This window comes from Anser anser (assembly GCF_964211835.1).
Source record: "Anser anser genome assembly, chromosome: 5".
NCBI classification, from domain to species: Eukaryota; Metazoa; Chordata; class Aves; order Anseriformes; family Anatidae; genus Anser; species Anser anser.
In genome coordinates this window covers 63,020,871-63,036,565 of record NC_139725.1, presented here as the reverse complement: position 1 = coordinate 63,036,565, position 15,695 = coordinate 63,020,871, and the positions used below count along the sequence as shown (strand labels likewise).

Genomic DNA, 15,695 nt, shown 5'->3' with positions numbered 1-15,695 from the left:
CTTCTATTGTCTTCCTTCAGAACTGCATGCAAGCTCTCAATTTGTATTTTCATCCTAACTTTTTTTTTTCCATTGCATAATTTAGAGTGTAAAGTAATGTCTTCCAATAGGATGTGGCCAGGGCTCGGTGTTAGGCCCCCCGAGTGCTATTCCTGGCACTAAGATGGATCAATCGCACGCTAATTATGTGAAGTTGCATCTGCAGCTCTTTCCACAACCTTCAGCATACACAGAGGAAGAGCCACATTTGCCTGAAGGAGCGGAAAGCTGTTTATACAAGCAAATATTTGCACAGAAGTGCATCATCCTTTCTGTTCTGCAGCAAGGGGGACACATTTATTGTACATCGGGTGAGCCCGACATCAAGGTCGGCGAGGCTGGCTGCTAAGGCTATTGATGGAAAGCGCTATCGCAGCCCCTGTTTGATATTTAAGGTACCGTAACCATCGTTGGCCCCATGTGTGCTCGTTAATTAAGGTTTCTAACTACCAGATTGCTCAGGAAGAAGCAGCATGCTCCAGGGACTCCTGCTGTCACCGCTGGCAGTCCCGGACATGGCAGCAGACGCCCATGACAGGGCCCCTGAGCACGGAAAAAGCGAGGGTTCGCTGAACCTCGGCACACAGCTCGCAGGAAGATGGATTTCACTATTATTTGCTCATTTTTCCCCACGAGGCCATGCCAGAAGTGCCGTTTCTACACGATCGCCCAGCGATTGCCATCCTTGGAAAGGCAATTGTGAAAGGAGTGTGCAGTCAGCCTAAATTTTCCAGTGTTTAATTAAACTCTGAGTGAGCTGATTAACTGAGTTACCATGTCATAGTGGGACTGCCTCTGTGGTGAATATCCTTTTGGGTTAGATAGTAAAAAATCATGCAAATAAATCACTAAAAATAATGCATTTTTACGCCTGTTGCTGCTACTGTAATGCCTGTAATACTGTAATGGGGCTCGTTCCTGTTATAAATTACTCTTTATACATCACAGTTCCTGCTCCTTTTTCCCAGTCACTCCAGAAACGGCCGAATAATGACCTTGAGGAGTGCAAATAGATGCACATGGGCAAGGGGAGTGGATGGGACATGAACAGCAATGTGGGCCCAAGACTCCACTTAATTTAACGGAGTTATCCCTGTATGCAAACGCTTGCCGGATTAGTGTCATAGCTCGGAGGGGCAGGGCAGGAAAACTCCACATTATATTTAGCAGCCCTTAACCACGAGGGCGTGAGGCATGCGGGCAAAGGTAGCACTCGGAGACAACCCGCAGCGCCTCTGGGCGTGCCGGGGAGCATCGGGCAGGCACGAAACGTGGAAACGGGCCATTTTGTGGAAGGGCCATTTTGTGCAGAGCCCAAACACGGCCGGAGGGCAGCGGGCGGGCCGGTGGGGAGCCGTGTGGGGGCTCCTCGCCCTCAGGGGCGGCGGCCGTTGGGCGCCTCCTGTCAGGAGAGCGGCGGGAAGGCGTCACGTGACCGCGGGGCGCCGCGAAAAGGCGGGAATGGGGGGGAAAGGGAAGGGGGAGGGGCGCGTGAGGGGGCGTGGCCGCGCGCGCGCAGGGCGGGAGGGGGGCGAGGGCATAAAGGGGGGCGTGGCCGAGCGCGAGGCTCTTCCGGGAGGCGGGGGCGCGTGACGCAGTTTCCGCTTCCGCCTGGGCGTGAGGGGGTGGCGGTGGTGCTGCGGGGCCGCCGCCTGCTGCCTCCGCTCCGCTCCGGCCTGCGCCGCGCCGCGCCCCGCCGGCAGGTACCGGGATGGGGGGGGGGGCGGGCTCGGGACAGCCCCCGGCTCTGACCCGTCGGGGCCCGGGCCCCGGGGCGAGGTGGGGCTGGTGGTGCCGGGCCCTGCCTCGGGTTGCGCGGCGGGGTGGGGGGGGTCGGTTAGGGGCGGTGTGTGTGGGGGGGCTGGGGTTTGGTTCGCGGCTCGTAAATGGGCGTGCGTGGTTCGTAAATAGCCCTTTGTGTCAAACGCTTCTCCTTAAAGAAAGTCTCGGAGTCGGTATTCCGTTGCGAGAAGTGAATTTTCGCGGGTGTTGCTGTTTTTTAAGGGGGTGACTCAGTGACTCGATGGGAGAGCCAGCGCCCGGCAGTATCGACCAGCACGTTTCCTGGAGAGGGAGTTATTCATCTGGCAGGTCTCCTCTGGGAGGGAGAGCTTGTTGCGAGGTGGATGCCTCAGGAAACGGTGCTGACCTGGGGGTGTTTGTTCAGCCTTCTTGTCAGTAGGTGTAAGAAACAAGAGTGCTTCCTTTTCAGTCAAAACAAAAATGGCACGCCCTGAAGGCTCACTCCCCTAGACCAGTGAGTGATGCACAAATGAATGCTAAATGTCAAGCCAGTCCTATAAAGCACCTTAGATACTTTTGGAACTGAAGTTCATTCCAGCATGTCTTAGCAGTGCCAAGTCAGGAAGCCAAAGGTGCCAGCTGTATCCATGGAGTGAGGTTGTATCCTAAAAAGCAGTTACCTGGAGAAAAAAAAAACACTCTGTAACGGAGCAGAAAGGCGTGTGGCTTTGTCTGTCACTGGAATGTGACACGCGGGTCTGATGTTGCTTTAAAAGCAGTGCAGTTGAGGAGGATGCTTGATAGTTAGGGTCAGTCTGTCTCATCCAACCAAAATGGTGATATTTTGTGAGTAAATTGTGTTGATAGGAGGAGGGTTCAGGTGTTCCTTAAACAGCCTTTACAGGTCATTCAGGAAGCCTTCTGAAGAATTGATAACGGGAAGCTAGTAAGGCTAGAAATGAATGAAACATCCTTCTGGAATCACAAGGATTATGTGATGTAGATGGGCTGCATAGCTCCGAAGGAAGTTCAGAGGCAGCTGTGGAAGATCTGTTGTAGCTCCTGTGAGCCGCTGGACTAACATCTGCAAGGTGCCTGGGGCAGGGAGGTGCGGACAGGAGTCGTCTGTGGCAGTTCTCGGCTGGCCTCCTCCCGCAGCTGGCAGGCGCGCAGCCCCCCGAGAAGCGATGTGTGTTTGCTGCTTTCAGGGCCGTCTGTGGGGTAGCGGCTGTCAGAAGCGATCAGGTCGCATCTTGGTGGGGAGGCAGCTGGGAAAGTGAGCGGTCCGTCACGGGTGGCAAACGGGACTGGATTCCAGTTCCTTACGGCCGTGTGGTGCACGGGTCCCGGCAGCTGAGGGGGCCTCTTCTGGAGAATTGCTTTCTCTGGCAGTCGGTGGCTTAGAGCGTGTGCCAGCACGCGTCGTCGTTGTTCTTGACTAAATCTGTTTTGGAAATCTGAAAACTAAAAAATCCGCCTTCTGCCCTCTTCTGTCAAAGCAGACGTGGAAGAAGCAGAAATCACCACATCTAGAGGAGCTGCTAACAACTAACTGTTGTTTTTTCTCTTCAGTCTGTTCGTGAATTACGTTTATCCCCCAAATAAACCCTGTAGGGCAGAGCAAAGAGTCGCACGGTACGCAAGTGCTTCAGAAGAGGCCTTAAAGACGGGAAAGGACAGCTATAAAATGCTGATTCTTAACGCCTGAAGGTAGAAGCTGCAGAAATTTGCATATTTCCGAAAACATTCAGAAGCTGTCAAAGATTTGGCCCCTTCCATTTTATCTGTGTCGCTGTGTCGGGTGGTTAGGCTTATGTGGGCAGCGATCTCGTTGGGGATGGGGTTGTGCTGGAGGCATTAGTCATGTTACGGTGACAAAAGAGCCTCGTTGCTGGCGGAGCCGTGCCACCCAGTGGAAACGCAGCCGAGCCTGTTGCATCCAGGAGGCTTTTTTTTTTTCTGTGTTTGAAAGATGATCTTGGAGACGGGAACTAAATCTGTCACAGCGAGCCTTCGGAAAATGCCATGCGGTTGTAAAATTGGGAAAGCTTGGAAGAGACTTAGCAAGAGGAGGAAAAAGGGTTTTGGACAGCTCTGGTGGGGGCCACTGGGGACCAGCGGTGGAGAAAAGCCAGGGAGGGCGAGAGCATGGGAAAAAATGCTTCTGCATCCCTTGGCTTCGGTTGGGCTGGATGCGAGCGGGGAGGATTTATAGCCGCTAAAACATTGCGGCGCCGTTCTGTTGTGGAAGCCGAAGGATTTAGTGCGCCGCGCGGAGCATCGCGCTTCCAGGAGCGGGGTTTTCACAGACCTCTCTGAAAACCACCACGTATTTCAGTCAGTCCTGGATGCTGGTGGTGGAATTAGCCCGCTGGGGCTGCGTTAGGGGCACTTCTCAACCGTTTTGCAGCCTAGAGCCCAACAGACTCCCTCATCTCGCCTGCTGGTGGTTAATTCCTCGGGGAGCTCCTGCGTGCCCCAGAGGCCTCGGGCCCTGGGCTGAAGGCGTCTTCTCTGTATAGTTCCTGTGTAGGTGCAGTGGAAGTCCTCCTTGCCATGCTTCCTTTCACTCTCCAGGGTAAAGGATGAGAGAGATCCTGTGCCTCTTTGCTTTTTTTTTTTTCCCCTCACTGCCTGGAGACGTTGGTCATCTCGCTTCAGCTTCCCGCTTGTGGCTGTCTGCGCTCTCGGGGTGGTGCTGGCAGGCTCTGTGCCTCTGGAAGGCAGAGGATGTTTGCAGGGGCGGCGGCCTTCAGAAACAAAGGAAATCCTCTTTCTCAGCGCAGTGGACGCAAGCAGGACTTCAGCTTTAACGCTGCCAGTTCTGTAGTCCTTCCGCGCCCTGCCAAATTACTTCAACTCCTCAAGCCCTCCTTCTATTCGCTCCTTCTTCCCCACAGCCCCGGGAAAGAATAATTTGAAATGGAGTTCAAATGCGGCAGGATAGTGATATAAAAATATCTGCTACAAGCCCTCTACGCACACCAGTGCTTGTGCGGTGCTCTTCCAGGAAAGCTTCAAGAGAAAACGAAAGTCCGTTTGCTAACCTTGCCAGCTCTGAAAATCTAGGCAACAAAATGTATCAGCATTTTTTTTCTGACAATCGTGAGCCCACAGGAGCTCCGAAAGGGACCACGCTGGAGGTCCTCTACCCAACAGCGTCTGATTTCTCATTGTTTGTGAGCACGGGAATGCCTCGGGCAGTGCCGCAAATAAACCTGCTCTCTCTGCGAGGCTGGGATTGCAACTGGGAGCTGTGCAACCTAACCAGAATACGGATTGTGGATTGAAGCACAGATCGGCTCGTGTGGTGCCTGAAGGGGTCCAACAGGAGCAATTCCTTATTAAATGAAGGTGGCGGCACGCAGATTAAACAGATGTTTAAAAAATGTCCCTGGAGTAGGCCGGGCTGTCTGCAGAAGGATCCTTGACATGCTTGGCACGGGCCCCGTCGTGCCAAATGTTGCCAACAAATGTTGCTCTAGCCTGCCTGCCAAAGGAGGAGAGCCATGCAGCCTCGTTACGGGCTGCGCTTAGCGGCAGGTTCGTTCCAAACAGTCATGCAGCAGAATTGTTTCCTTAATTTTCATGGCTCAGAAATATTTTGGGATTAGCAGCTGATAAATATTGGGGACGGCTGGTGTTTTGTGGGCAGGCCTCTTTCTGCTGTAGCCATCCGCCACTTTGGCTTCATTTCCTACGGACTGTCACTTCTGTCACGGGATCTTCTTCTGAGTTACCCCCTCGGTCTGTTCCCTCACCTCCTCCTCCTCTCCCTGGCAGCACGTGCCCTGACTTTCTCTGCGGGCTATTTGCAGTCTCTTGTATGTTTTTCAGTTGGATTTACCCATCCCATCTCCTCTGCCTCAAAAAGGACGGTTCTCTTGGCCCGTCCTGGTGCTGCTTTCCGTTAACCAGCTCTTTTGCATATGAATACATGTACGCGCACATCTTTGTAAAAAAGTTATTTTTGTACTTGGCTCCAGATTACTGATTTTTCTGTATTTTGTGGGCTATATCAAATAGCTTCGTGTCTAGGCAAATGGAGCTACAGTGCCACTGAAAAGCGAGGATCACTTTCTGTTCGTTTGCTAGTTCTTGTAACGAACCACGGCAACATTTTTAACACGAGTGGTGTCTGTTGAAGAGAAAGGGGCTTTTTCTGGTGGGCGCCTCAAGCAGCTGAGCTCGTGAAAGGAGCAGAACGCGTTTTCCTGGTGATTTTTCAGTTGGTTCCTCAACTCGAAACAAATGGCTGCTGATCTGAACCGATTAAATACAAAGATACGGGTATCTGTACGTAAGGGAGGGAGCTATTGCTGTTGTAAGCGGTGTTAGAGCCTTAACGAGCCTTTGTTTTCCTGCAGGCAGCCACTGGCTTCCACCAGGGCAGTGACTGGAAGTAAATGCGCATTTCTTAAAAGGTTTATCGAAGTTCCTAGGTGTAACCTGGGGATTTCACTGTTTCCACAGGGGTTTGGTTGCGTGGTATGATCACAAATAACTTGGGGAATGAGATGAACGGAGTCTTGTTGATAGGAAGGCGTTCAAGAAAGTGAGGCTTAGGTAATAAAATGGCAGATGTAATTCAGTGTAGAGAAATGTGATATGATTCAGAGTCGACGGCTGCATTGTATTTATTCAAATATAAAACGATGGGCTGACCCTCACCGCTGAAGAATGAACCAGTGCTGCAGAAGTCAGCTGAGCAGCGAACAAAAAGCAGATCAAGTGTTAAGAAGTATTAGAAAGGAAATAGAGGACAAACCCGAACATAATTATGGAGCTGTATAAATCAGTGCTGCTCCCACACTTTGAATTCTGTGCGGTTCTTTCTTGTCATTCATCTCCAAGGATAAAAAAAGAATCGGAGAAACCTCAAAGAGAAGCAGTGAGAATAATCAAAGAGATGGAGTGGGTGCTGCACGAGGGGTCAGGGAAATGAACTACATCTCTTCCCGGAGAAGGAGCAACTAAAAGAAAATAGGGAGAAATGTACAGAATAATGAGCAGCATGGGCAGGGTGGGTGAGAATGGACTTAACGCCTTCTGAAGATACAAGAATGAAGGAGCATCACCTGAAACTGGGAGGATCCGGCTTTAGGACAGAAAAGGGAGGCGCCTCTTTGTGTAACGCACAGCAGCCAGATGGAGTTTCTCCTCAAAAGATGTTGCAAGTACAAGGAGAAAGCTAAACGGGTTTGTGGAAGCGATGTTTTGAGTTTTATTCCATAGAAGCTGCCTGTAACTTAGGAAGTCTGAGCTCAGTAAGTCTGGGCTTAGAATAGCTGAAGAGTTGGGCTGTTGTGCCTGTTGTCCTTCTTCCCTTTTAGTTGCTGTTGAAGATGAAAGCAATGTGGAGAAAATGGCCCCTTGTTCAGGCCACTGCTGTCCTAAGATTAGAATATTCTCTAGATTGTAAATAAATAAATACAGTTGTAGGGAAGACCCTAGTTATATGCACAAGATTTGCATTACATCATTTGAAATTTAGTGGGAATTTATAAACCCGTTTGCCAGGGGCTGCCTGTACAGACCTCAGCCCCTGAGATGGGTCAGTGGTAAAAGTCAGGTTTTCACCATCTTTAACCTATTCACAAGAATTGTTTTTTTATGGATTCAGCTAGGCAGGAGTAATTGTGCAGCCCTGGAACGGGCTGCCCGGGGAAGCGGCTGACTCACCACCCCGGGAGGTATTCAGAAGACGTGGTTGTGGCGCTTAGGGATTAGTGGTAGACTCAGCACCGCTAGGTTAACGGCTGGTCGTGATGATCTTGGAGGTCTTTTCCAACCTAAACAACCCTGTGAGTCTGTATTTTGCCTTCTCCGCTTATGTTCCTGGTTCCACACCCTCCCCATAGACCTTCTGGTTGCAGTTCCACCTGCTCTTGGTCATCCTTTTAAGATTTCTTCGCCTCTAGTCGGTACCTGTCAGTTGAACCAAACGTAACATTGGATTTGTGACGGCTGCCCTTTGCTATGGCTAATAAAGATCAGCAGAGTCGGTCGGTTTTCATCACGGTGAAGCGCTGGAAGGCTCGAGGTGAAGTCGGTGCCTTCATGATAGCACACAACTCCTTGGTCTCTATTTTCGACGCTTCCCAAGTGCTGAGAGGTTAGCAATCAGGCACGCACTAACAACGCCTTCGCTGCCTCTACGTTCCGCTGAGGCTGGCTCGCTGCAGGCAGTGGAAGTAAATAGACGCATCTACTATCTTTAGTGTGTCTCAAATCCATAGATAGCTCTTCTGCTTCCGAAAATAAGGTCTGAATGGGGGTGTCATCACGGTTAATTTTAGGGGCGTTGACTTCACCTGCAGGCAGCCTGCCAGAGCTTCGGAGTCCCAGTTTAGAAAAGACCAGGAACACATCACAGGCATCGCTGGGTAGGCTGCCTGGTTGGTATTGTAGAACGAATGTACGGATTCAATATTTTTTTTCTTGGCATTGTGGCCCTTTTACTTTGCGTCGGTCCCATTTTGAGCTGAGACAGGCGGAGGCTGAAGTTTTGGTTTTTCATGAGACCTGTAGCTGGTGTCTGTGTGGACCCGAGTCACTGAGATAGAGCTGTTGCTGAGAAGCGCTGCCATTGGACATCTGTTACAGTTTGAATGAGACAAATGTGGAATTTCGTAGGAACTCTTGCTTGGTGTACTTTATTTTCAAGAAATTTCACTTTGTATTACCTTACTTTTCAGCAAAATGTCTGGAACTGATGATTTTTCGGTAAGTAATGTTTTCTCCTTCCTGAAGATCTGCCAGTTTTTATTTCATTCTAAAAGTTAAGACACTTCTCCGAGAAGGAGAGCTTACAGCTGAGCTTATTTTCCTGCTATTGCAGTAATAGTGCTTTCCTCTTTAGCAGATGTAACAATCTGTGAATTTTATGTGTATAAATCTGCTGCGGGCCTCGTCTCCTCTGCTGTGGTCCTAACAAAGGAGCTGTATTTTAATGGTGTCAGAATAGCAATAATGGAAGCTTAGGAAAGTCTCTTTTGGGTTTGTCCTGGAATTGCTTATTGCTGCGTGTGGCAGCTTACCTTTTATCTGTGGCTCTAGAGCTGTGGCATGTCAGAATGCCCTTCCTTCTCCTTCAATGGCAGAAGCTGCGCAGAAGGGAACGCAGCCACCTCTGCAGCACCAAGTAGCTCTTTTCTCCCGCTTTGGCAACCCAAACACGTGCATAGCGGGTGAACGTGTGCAACTGACGCGCCCGGTAGGCGCTTTGCACCCTCACTAATGCTTTATCTCTTAGTTGGCAGATGCTTTACCAGATCAGTCGCCTGCTAAAACCTCCAAAGTGAGCAGCACGAAGCCCGGCCAGCAGCCTGGTCAGCCGCCGCAGGGCTGGCCAGCGTCGAACCCCTGGAACAACCCGAGCGCTCCCCCTGCGGGGCCAGCCGGACTGCCGCCAAACACGTCCGCTTCCAGCGTGCCCTTCGGACCTCCGCCAACAGGAATGTATCCTTCAATGCCCCCTGGACCGCCTGCTCCATTTCCTCCTCCTCCTACCGGACCCTCTTGCCCTCCTCCCGGAGGTCCATATCCGCCCCCAACTGTGCCAGGTCCTGTCCCACCAGGGCAGTATCCTCCACCAAGCATGCCCTTTCCAGAGCTTCCAAGACCTTACGGTGGTCCAACAGAGCCAGCTGCACCTCCGGCTCCTGTTGGGCCCTGGGGATCCATGCCCTCTGGAGCATGGGGACCAACAATGGGAGGGCAGTATCCTGCACCTAGCATGCCATATCCACCCCCAGGGCCATATTCTGCTCCTACCCAGACTCCAGGGGCTGCGCCAACAGTACCATGGGGTACGGTCCCGCCCGGAACGTGGGGACCTTCACCGCCAGGTCCATTTCCTCCACCCACAGGATCATACCCGGCTCCAGGACTATATCCTACGCCCCCTAATCCTTTTCAAGTGCCATCTGGTCCTGCTGGTGCTCCATCAATGCCTGGTGGTCCCCATGTGAGTATTTAATTTTTTTTTGGCTTGAATTATGTAAACCTGTAAACTTTTAAGCATGGAAATGCAGTAGCATAAGACCTATTAATGCAGGTAAGGACTTGCAGCGTGCCTGTCTCCTCTATGTAGTCAGAGGAATAACAGCCAGTTTTCTTCTTAAATGCTTAACTATATATGCCAGAATGGTCAAATTATATCAAGTTGGGGTGTGTCTAAGCATTACGCTGTAGTGGTCTTCCACTACTTGGAAAGCCTTCTCTAAAAGACAAAAAATTGTGCAGAAGGCTTGTAATAATTTTCGGAAATAGAAAATGTACTAGTCTGTGTTCTAGAGAGATCACTTCTAGGGCACACAGCTAGGGAATAACAAATTGTAAAGATACATTCTTAGTTTAAAAACCAAATGATTGTAATTGTGGATTAACTGCTTTGTGAAAACCCTCTATTGACGATGACTTATTGTCTCTTGCAGCCTTACCGTTGAATACATTCTGGGCAACAAAGTACTGTAGCTTTCCACCTTCATCCACTACTTACAGAGATTTTTACAGTTTTTGTTTCAGTAATGTTTGGGGCTATGAAGAATACTTGCCTCTTGTATGTGCATTTGAGGTATGAAGGAGCAATTTGCATAAGTTTAACTTGCTCATATGCTAGCGTAACTGTTTGGTTTAACAAAACGAGTGTCAAAGAGCAGAAATAACAATAAATGTGTGGTTCTTACTTTGGCAAATACTCCTGGGAAAAATGGGAGTTGCCAAGTAAGGATTGTAAAGAATCAGGCCCAAGGACTTAAAAATTCCTAAATTTCCATGAACGCTTTAAGTCTTGTTGCCAGACTTGTGCTGGTTATTGAATGGATGGATAGTCATATCTTGTCAATTTTCAGGTTATTCTAAAATGTCAATAAAGAGTATTTCAAGATTTTTGTCAAGAAATCTGATTTTTGAACATGCTACAGTAATTCAAACTAAAGAGACAGAGCGTGTGAACTTGAAGGCTTTCTCAGCATTTTGTATATACTCAAAACAATTGCTCAGTCCGGGACTACGGGAGAGAAGATCCTCATTTGAAATACTTGGTCTGGCTTGTCAGCACACTGTTCATGTTCACAAACAGGCATTTATGTGCAAGCGAAATAACCTGGATGTGCAGTTAACTTTGAATCAACCAATGTGAGTTTCGTGCATGCAAATGAGGACATCATCTTGCCAATTCTCATTCTGTGGTGGTTGGAAGTTTGGCTTGGTCGATGTAAAGAGAAATCGATTCCCACTTAGGTACTTCCCCGTTTCTAACCTGGGTTCTAGTCATTTAAAATTTGCTTGCCGGGTTGTGTAAACCCAGCAGATGTTTTCAGAGTCCCTGGACACTCAACTTGAGCTTAAAGGATCAAAAAACCAGTCTGGCAATTCCCTTCCCGGCAGTTTTTGGCTTGGCATTTAGTTGTGTCAGCTACAAAGATCCTTTGTGCCATACTTATTGCCACAGCTGGGAACGAGCAGGTCTCCTGGGGGGCTCCACTGAACGTGGTAATGGAGAAAAGTCCTCTGTTCTCAGCTCGGTGTCTGCATACCTCACTGAGTAAGCGTAATCTGGGAGTGATTGAATGTCTAGAAGCCTGTGCACTGCTGTGTAGCTGCCCCTCCTCTCGAGGGGCGCTGCAGTACGTTTTTGTATTCTTGCCATATCCGTGCAAAGAGCATGCTGGGGGTTCACTGCAACGCGAGTGTAGCGTTACCGAGGCGCAGCCACGTGTCAGTGAGGAGCTCTGGGAATCTTCGTGGTACTTCATAGCCTAGATTTGACCATGGATGGTTTGTTTTCTCCCCAGCTGGGGAGATCCTAACTTAGCCTCTGTAGGTAGAATTAGGAACATATTTTGCTTAACATGGTAGCTCATTAGGGAGTCTTTGTGTCGTGGAACTGTGAAAGCAAGTTAATTCTCTTCCCATACCTTGTCATGGCTTCCTGCATGCATAGGATGGACTTCTTAAAAACAAGTGGGGTGACCTGGTGGTGATGCTTGTTAGTCGTCTTAGCCTTTACGGCAAAGTTCTGCAATATTTTTTTGCAGAGGGAAGCAGTCAGCCGTGGCTGTTTTTAACTGTCATGAAAATTAATAGCAAAGGTACATGTATTTGTAAATTATTTTAGGGAGACACTACTGGAACTGAACCAAAACGCTTAACATTTCAGCTTAAAACCTAGCGTCTGTAACCCTAGGAATCGGAACCAAAAGAGCAAGGCTTTATTAACCTTAAATAAGCCCCCTTTGCCTCCCAAACAACAGGCTTGGCTTTGATCTTGGCAAGACTGATTAAAAATAAAAACGGTAGAACACTGCCTACATTTGCTCAAGTGCTTTTTTTTTTTGATACCTCCAGCCTTAGGTGATAAATCGATGTAGTGAAAAAACAGTTACTCCAAACGAATGGGTGATGGTGGCAGCACTCCCTTTTAAAATTGCACTTGTCACGTGTCTGTGCAGGGAATGGGAAGAGGTAGGAAAGGATTAAGCAAATGTAGCAAGTACTGACTTTTGGAAAGGGGATTTGTGAAAGTAACTAGACTTCTAGGTTCTTCCTGAGGTAGACAGGATTTATTACTGGAACATTTAGGCTAAAATTCAGTATATATGGGATGTTTTTCAATGTATATTCGTATTTCTTGAGGTCATGAAAACCGTTTCATAACCCCTTTGTTTTTGTGAGCAAAGTTCTTTGCATAGCAGTGAAAAGGGTATACCTGTTAATCTATTGTGTAAAAACTCCAGTTGTCACTATATACCGTGTAGTAACTTTATCACATGTTATGTCAAGTGTGAGCAACTTCTGGCCTGAAGCTTTTGCAATGGAATTTGTACATTTCTATGCATCACTTGAGTTAACTTGCTGAGAAGTTTGTTTTGACTTGTGCTTTGAGATCGACATACTGCATTTGTTTACAATATGAAATATAAGCAATCACATCTTTAAAGTATAGATTATCACCTGCTGCTGTATTTTCTTTAGAGGAAACAAATATTGCTGTATGATAGTGAGAAGCTATAAATACAGGATTTGATATTTTTTTGAAAATGCTGTCACTTTTGTATAAGATTAGACATTAAACGTATTTTCAAGACTGTCGTGTTTACTGTTTTTCAATTACAGCTTTTGACATGCTTGTGTAGACGTTTGCCTTGAATGGATAGTAAAACCAGGACATCCTTGATTTGCAAAGACTGAATATAAAATCAGAATTATTTGACTTCTGTGTTTTTTCCTCTTCCTTTTGTGATTTATTTTTTTTGCAGCCTGCTCATAAAGTGCATTAAGTGTGGGTGTGAACATTGCTGTGTTGTACCACGTAGGCCTCAGTTATTGCCAGCTCATAAACCCTCTTGTTAATGGGGGGAGAAACTGATCTTGCCTGTTCTAGAGGAGTGTTCCCCCCCCTGCCCCCAGTGCTGGTCAATGCCTATGCTTGATTGACCACGTGGATGCGGTAAGTATCCTGCAAACCAGTGTTTTCCTATGCTCGTCAGGAGTTTAATGGGAAAGGGTGAGTAAATGTCTGAGAAACTCTGAGGCTTGGCAGTGGTGTAACTGCGAAGTTTGGGCATAACTGCACCCACATTCTTTGTAGTGGGCTGCAGAAGAGCTCACAAGCAGCTGGCCAGCACTTCTGCCTTTGCGCCTTCAGCTGTTCAGGAAGGCAAAGATGGCAGCAGTGAAAAGGGGAAACAAAAAAGCCTTAGCTTGAAGTGAATAAAGATTTGAGAACAAGTTGCTCTTGGACAATGTGCACCAAATAAGGTCCTAGGACCTGTTAATAAAACAGTACAGTGCGTGGGCCAGTGCTTTGTCCTAAGCGTTCAGCTGGGGGATTGCCCACTCCGCATGATTCTTCAAATGGAAATCCTCTTCCACTGGTAGAGGTGATGATGTGAATATGCTGATCCAATTCTGTTAATTACTTATTGCCCTGTGGACCCTGAAAACTTTATTTGAATTCTGAGGGGGACATCTGACGGGTGGTACTTAACCACGTAACTCTTAGGGGCGTGTTTACATCTGCAGCCACCCATGCTAACTTCTCAGATGCGGTACAGGTGTGCATCCACCATGTAGGATGTCCTTGTTCCAGTCTGCCCTGGTGAAGCAGAAGGGTGAGCTTTCTCCAGGCAAGTTCAGACCCATTTCTGTGCACAGGCATTGATCGCTGACCAGCCTGTTTGGAAACCTCTGAACCACCAGCCTTGTGGGCAGCTGATAGGAAGGTTGTGCTTAGCCTCTGCACAGCAAGGGCTCTAACACAAAAGTTTTCATATATATTTTCATAACTGGCTTTCTTATTAAGCACAATTCCATACATTTCTTCAATTCTACATATTTCAAACAGCCATTAGATATAAGATTACTGCTAATGTGATCTGACAAATGAAGAAGAGCGAGTTTCAACTTCTATATAAGCTTTCAACCAGTATGTGCTGCAAGATTAGCAGACGCTATTAGATGAGTGTAGTTAATGCCTATCCTTGAGACATCTGGAGAAAACGCAGGCGGGCTTGGATCCAGCACTGCCCCGTGGGTGGATGCAGGTATTTGTGGTGCTGAGAGGAGTGGGGAGCTCTGTGCTTGCTGTCTGGGCTCCACCCGAGAGTCACCGATACCTGGCTGTATGACAGAGGGTGCAGTACTGAAGCTCTTGGTCTGCAGCAGGATAACGGCTACGTAGACAAGATATTTAAATATTTTCCATTTTTTCTGAACCTACTTTTCCTAATTACATTTTCAAGGTAGCTGTAATGGTAGAATCAACTGTAACCCCCCTCTGCTCTCGTAATTCGGCAGAATTTGAGTTGATCAGGAAATGCTTGTGCATGTGCACATGCATCCATTAGGCTGATAACAGCAAGTTTTTCCCTTTTTGGTCGCTATTGTCGGGGGAATGTCTCAGATATGTGGGAAATACAGCGTTAAAACCTGCATGCGTTTAGGCAACACGCTGGTGGAAGAAGCAGGTACTTTGTCTCAAGAGAGATGCTGGCTAAATTGACCCAAGTCAATACAGAAGAATTCTGCAGAAGGGGTACAGAAATCTCCGTAGTTTAGTTTATGGCAAAGTTAGAAGTTACACCCAGGTAAGTGAAAAGGGGCGGTCAGTGTAATAGCACAAACAGTTCTGTAGCATCTCTTTCGGAACAGCATACTCCCTGTTACGCGAGAGATGTGAGAGAGAGAATAGAAATCCCTCTGTGTCTGTCCCCTTTCCAACTTTCTCATGGCACTCAGCAGGGACGTGCCGTGCTGAGGAGTCAGTTGGCACACCTTTGGCTTTAATTTCAGGCCGTGGCTCTGTTGTCAGTGCAAGACTTTACCTGCTCTGGCAGACGAGTGTTCTTGTGGAGGAAAGTAGGGGAGAGGCTCGTAGCACTTAACCCTTAACTCTTGTGCCGAGCCGTGTCATCAACCGCCGCTTGTTTCTCCTGGCAGTAACGATGGCCTAAGGATGTCTTCCTACCCCTCTTCCCTCTGCCACCGCCGTGGTTTCCCTCAGGCCAGGTGACTGATACAGGCCGGCGGGGGTCCCACAAGGTGCTCTGCTGGACGGGGTGGAGCAGAAGGCTGGCGTAGGCAGCGAGCGATGCGCGTGTGGCCGTGGCCTTGGACAGAGCCGTGTGAGGCCGAGTGTCGCTGGGAGCCAGCTCATCCAAAGAGGGCTGCAGCACACGTCCACCATCAGCGTTTCACTCCGTGTTCTGCCAAGGACTGGATTTCTCCGTTGAATTAGACAGGGAGCCTAGGAAGGATGAGCTACTGAAGGTTTGATTTTGGGGGGACATGGGTTGGAGTTGGGTGCCCTGCTGTGCCTTGTCCTGTCAGGAGCTGTTTGCTAGTGACATACAGGCTGGAGCTGGGATCCTCGGTGGGAATTATTCACAGTTCAGGTTTAAGAGAAG

At 48.5% G+C, this 15,695-nt stretch overlaps 1 protein-coding gene across 2 annotated transcripts; it reads left to right on the top strand.

Moving 5' to 3' along the window:
- Positions 1 to 1,611: 1,611 nt before the first annotated feature.
- On the top strand, positions 1,612 to 12,875 carry MAPK1IP1L (mitogen-activated protein kinase 1 interacting protein 1 like). 2 transcript variants are annotated; one of them, XM_083837645.1, is made up of 4 exons: positions 1,612 to 1,742; positions 8,481 to 8,508; positions 9,038 to 9,751; positions 10,221 to 12,875. In XM_083837645.1, exons 2-4 carry the CDS (start codon positions 8,485 to 8,487, stop codon positions 10,230 to 10,232), a joined length of 750 nt encoding a protein of 249 aa, XP_083693771.1. In that variant the 5' UTR covers positions 1,612 to 1,742; positions 8,481 to 8,484; the 3' UTR covers positions 10,233 to 12,875. The 2 variants fall into 2 exon arrangements, with proteins under 2 accessions (XP_083693771.1, XP_083693772.1); XM_083837646.1 differs by having other exon boundaries at positions 1,619 to 1,738.
- The last annotated feature ends 2,820 nt before the right edge of the window (positions 12,876 to 15,695 follow it).